At 46.5% G+C, this 5,014-nt stretch overlaps 1 protein-coding gene across 2 annotated transcripts in view; it reads left to right on the top strand.

The window, feature by feature from the left end:
- Positions 1 to 1,406: 1,406 nt before the first annotated feature.
- Positions 1,407 to 5,014, top strand: part of LOC104951883 (protocadherin-10-like) — a 7,139-nt gene continuing 3,531 nt past the window's right edge. The window contains exons 1-2 of one of the 2 annotated variants that reach the window (XM_010778619.1): positions 1,407 to 3,990; positions 4,081 to 4,194. In XM_010778619.1, the coding sequence (XP_010776921.1) occupies positions 1,672 to 3,990; positions 4,081 to 4,194 (2,433 nt within the window). In that variant the 5' untranslated portion in view covers positions 1,407 to 1,671. Of the gene's footprint in view, positions 4,195 to 5,014 lie in introns of both variants that reach the window. The other variant, XM_010778618.1, reaches the window with a different exon arrangement.

Genomic DNA, 5,014 nt, shown 5'->3' with positions numbered 1-5,014 from the left:
GCATTCCTCAGGTTTCGAGGGCAATTTGCCAGAAAATGTAGCGTATAGTGTAAAAGGGAAATGCTGCCCCTAGCAAGTAGGAATGTTTGTGTCTTGTTCTTCTTCTATCATTTCCCTCTCGCTTTTTCCTTCATTTTAAGTAGCTAACAAGCTCAGCGCTGCCCGGGGGCCAAAGCTGTGTCGTCAGTCCCTAGAAGAGACTTTCAGATCTCAAGCCACCGTTTTACATTAGGATGCCACTCGTGTCTGTCTCGAGACGAACCGGAATCCACAAAGGCATCCTTTTTCTCTCTCCTTCCCTCGTGGGGTTCAGTGGTTGTCTAACTGACCGGGATTAACAGAGAAAAGATTAGATCTGAACAAACATGTGCCTCACTCCAAAGAGGCTAGTGCTGTCCTCTTTGTCCTGTAACAACTACAGTGCTCATAGTAGTACTGTAGTCACTTATATATTGTAGTCCTCCAAAACATCCCTTAGCATCATGCTGGCCCTTTTCATCTATCTGTAAACACATCACCTAAGGGATATTTACTAATCCCAACAATAATACCTGATTATAGACAAGTTAGATTAAGGCTTTGTGTCATTGCTTTTATGTTGATTATGTTGATTCATGTTCAGGCCTACTTAGGTGAATTAAAGTCGTGTATCATCAGCCCGTGATTGTCACTCTTCATTTTAAGCTGTAAATGTATACTTGTTTAAATATTGATTAAAATTGAATATCCTGACCCATCAAAGATTCTTTTTGTGAAACCCAATTTTGTGTGTGATGATTAATGAATGGGACTGTTTTTGCATGTGGGCATTCATCTTCAAAGGGCTCTCATTAAACAGCATTATACAATCCCAGGAGGCCAATGGCAGTGGCCACTGGCCCACTTGAGGAAAAGCGAATGAGAACTTGGGCTAGTGTGCTTCTTGTGTTTTGCACTGCAACATATAATAGTAAAACCCTGGAAGAAAACTTTATGTTTCTTAAGCTATAATGATGGGTTCAACACATCAAAGAAAACGAATGTCTTCCACTGCCATCCCGGGCCTGTAGGGCAATGTGGTGACCAAGACAAATCCTTGTCCATCCTCATCTATTAAATACAGCCTAGAAAACGACACCCACAACACAATTTGTCCCCTAATCCAAATCTGGCTCTGGCGTCTGGTGTCAAATGTACGCCTTCTCGTCTCTTTAATGGGTCAGAGGAACAGACACGAGGATGTGAAAGGGTTAAACGTCTACAGTAATTAGAGTTGCATTTCGCGTCGGCGTCCTCCAATACGGAGCCTCGAGAAGCTACGTCCACCCCCACTATTTCTCTCTCTCTCTCTCTCTCTCTCCCTCACAACATACACACGCCTCCCACCAGCTCCTCCAAGTGTCTAATACACTGGAAAATCAAAGCGCGAGCCTCCCCTGTTCACACACCACCAGTGTTGCGCGTGGAGCACAACAGAGAGCGAGAGAGAGGGGTGATTTTACTCTCTTCTCCTCTCCCCTCAGTTTAACTATTCTGTAAACTTATCTGAGCACATACATGTGACAACCTTAGATCTGATTTTTTTTAATATGGGACAGGTTTTGCTTTTATATGTACTTTGTAGCTGTACAGTATGATGGCTTTATGATGCAAAATATGTCTGGGTGAGGAGATTTTACGCACGCCGCTGAAATGGATCACAGACTCTCCAGAGGAAGCTGGGTACCGGTGACTGGGCTGGTTGTATGTCTGCTTCTGTGTGCGTGTGTAGTGGACCTGGTTCTTGCCCAAATTCGGTACTCCATTCCCGAAGAGCTGGAGCATGGAGCTTTTGTGGGCAACATCGCCGAAGATCTGGGCTTGGATGTGGCCAAGCTGTCAGCACGTCGGTTTCGTATAGTCTCGGGCGCAAAGAGGCAGTATTTAGAAGTAAACTTGGAGAATGGCATTCTCTTCGTCAACGAAAAGATAGACAGAGAGGATCTGTGTGAACGAAGTCCGAACTGTTTTTTACACTTACAAGTGGTCATTGAAAACCCCTTAGAACTGTACAGAGTGGAAGTGGAGATTTTAGATGTTAATGACAACTCCCCCAGTTTCCCATGGAGCGAGTTTAATATTGACATCACAGAGTCGGCTGCTCCCGGCTCATGTTTCCCGTTAGAGAGCGCACAGGATCAGGACGTGGGCACCAACTCTCTGCGCTCTTACCAGCTAAGCGCAAACGAGCACTTTGTACTAAACATCCAGACGCGCAACGATGGAAGCAAGTTTGCTGAGCTCGTGCTGGACACCCCGCTTGACCGGGAAAAGCAAAAAAAGCACGAAATGGTTCTCACTGCCTTTGACGGGGGCTCTCCGGAAAGATCTGGGACAGCAGTGATAACTATTACAGTGTTAGACGCAAACGATAACGTGCCCGTATTTGACCGCTCGGTTTACCGGTCGAGCCTGGTGGAGAACGCACCGCGAGGGACGCTCGTGCTGAAGCTGAACGCCACAGACCTGGATGAAGGATCTAATGGGGAAGTGACCTACGCATTTAGCGGGCACGCACCCCTCAAGGTGCGGGAACTATTCAGCGTGGACCCGTACACGGGAGAAATCCGAGTGAAGGGCATCGTGGACTATGAGAAAGCCAGTGTTTTTGAACTGTATGTGCAGGCTAAAGACAGGGGACCCTCGGCTGTGGCTGTACACAGTAAAGTGCTGGTAGACATCCTTGATGTCAATGACAACGCACCCGAAGTCATCCTCACATCAGTGTCCACGCCTGTGCAGGAAGACGCACCACCGGGCACGGTGATAGCCGTAATCAGTGTAATGGACCGGGACTCGGGAGAGAACGGAAACGTTGACTGCCAAATCCCGAGCAACGTCCCCTTTCAGCTCCATTCCTCCTTTAAAAACTATTACACTCTGGTGACAAGCGAGTTTCTGGACAGGGAAGCGGTGTCTGAGTACAATATCACCCTCACAGCCCGAGACTTGGGCTCTCCTTCGCTCTCCACGAGGAAAACCATCCTCGTTCAAGTATCTGATATTAATGACAACCCCCCGCGGTTCTCTCAGCCTTCATACACTGTTTATGTGACCGAGAATAATGCCCCGGGCGCTTCCATTTGCTCTGTAACTGCATTCGACCCCGATTCTAACCAGAACGCCTATCTGTCTTACTCTATTCTCGAGGGTCAGATCCAGGGCATGCCCGTGTCCACTTATGTCTCAATCAACTCTGACAACGGCAATATATATGCACTGCGTTCCTTTGATTATGAGCAACTTAGAAACTTTCAGATCTTGGTACAGGCGCAGGACGCTGGATTCCCCCCTCTCGCCAATAACATCACAGTCAACGTCTTTGTTTTGGACCAGAACGACAATGCACCTGTTATTGTATCCCCTCTGCCCAAAAATGGCACCGTGGCCACAGAGGTGGTTCCGCGGTCAGTAGATGCTGGGTATCTGGTTACCAAAATAACAGCGTTAGACGCGGACGCAGGACAAAATTCCCGGCTGTCCTATCAGTTGTTGCAGGCTACAGACCCGGGGCTGTTCAGTGTGGCTCTGTACACAGGCGAAATCAGGACTATTCGCCGGCTGGTGGAGAAAGACGCAACAAGGCAAAGACTGGTAATACTAGTCAAGGACAACGGACAGCCGCCTCTCTCTGCCACTGTCTCCATTATCCTTACAGTGGTAGACATTGTTCCCGAGTCGCTGTCAGATTTCGGAGACCTCACACTCAGCCCACAGCCCCCCTCAAACCTCGCTCTCTACTTGATCGTGTCACTGAGCACAATATCTTTAATATTCCTTGTGGCTATTATCGTGCTGGCTGCAGTCAAGTGTTACAAGGACAGAGACACACTCAGCGGGTACAACCTCCCCCCGCTCGCATGCTGCTGTTGCGGGGGGTTTCAGCCCGATCCACCCCCGGAGGTGTTCAAAAAATCAAACCTCAACCTGCAAATTTCCTCCGCGGCCAAAGTCCCCACAAACTGTATGGAGGTGAATGGAAACAGCAGTCTCTCGCAGTCATATTGTTATAAAGTCTGCCTGACCCCCGAATCAGCCAAAAGTGACTTTATGTTTCTGAAGCCGTGCAGCCCCGGAAACACGCCGAGAAACAACGAGGCGAAGAGCGCAGAAAACTCGTGGAACGCGCAAAGCCGGAGCGCATCTGTGAACAACGGAGCAACTACTCCCAATGAGGTACAGTGAAATCATCGTACAGTTTAAGACTGTAATATTGCTGGTTATTGCAATCCATAATTTTCACTCAGTGTCAAACAAACCCATCTCTCTTTTATATCTGATATTGTCTGCATGTGACATTCTTCCACGAAGGTCAAATCACGCATGCCATACAGATTTAAACTCCACTTGAGCAAAATACTTAGCAAAGTTTTTTTTTCGTGGCAATAATTGATCATTAGTGTGCATTGTAATGTGTTGCACCCGGGAAACGAAATGAGAAAACGTGAGATTACATTTTAATTGACATGGTAATGAAAGTGTAAAGTCCTATCTTGTAAGGAGCATATTCTGTGCCCACACCATGTCTTAGCATCTGGAAAGAATGAAGTGAGATATCAATTACTGTGTGAGAGGAAGAGAAGATGTAGTTCAAATTGACTCCTACTCAGTCTTGGTGAAAGAAATATAAAGTGGAAAAAGCTTCTTTAAAATTTTAAAAAATAAAATAAAATCATGAACGTAATTACATTGTTTTGGAAACCTTGGAGATTACGATGTCACCCGTGTCATGATTACTATTCATGCAGTGAGGAGACACACCTGCTTTCAGCACATCTACTGGAGATAGAACAAAAGTCAAGGTTATATTTGAGACGAACAAGGTGAATGACATTTATTTGAATTAATTTGCCTTGGATTCTTTTCGACCTGTCTGTGGGACGCCTTTATGTCCTCAAACTAACAATATAGGATAGATAACCTTACTAACTATGCCTCAAGGGCACAAGCAAGGCTGAACCAATATACTACACAAGGTGGCCTATTCGCAAGGGGG

Source organism: Notothenia coriiceps, unplaced genomic scaffold (assembly GCF_000735185.1).
Source record: "Notothenia coriiceps isolate Sejong01 unplaced genomic scaffold, NC01 NC01_scaffold00019351, whole genome shotgun sequence".
NCBI classification, from domain to species: domain Eukaryota; kingdom Metazoa; phylum Chordata; class Actinopteri; order Perciformes; family Nototheniidae; genus Notothenia; species Notothenia coriiceps.
Note: the sequence above shows the minus strand (reverse complement) of the source record. Positions and strands in the feature narration are given on the sequence as shown.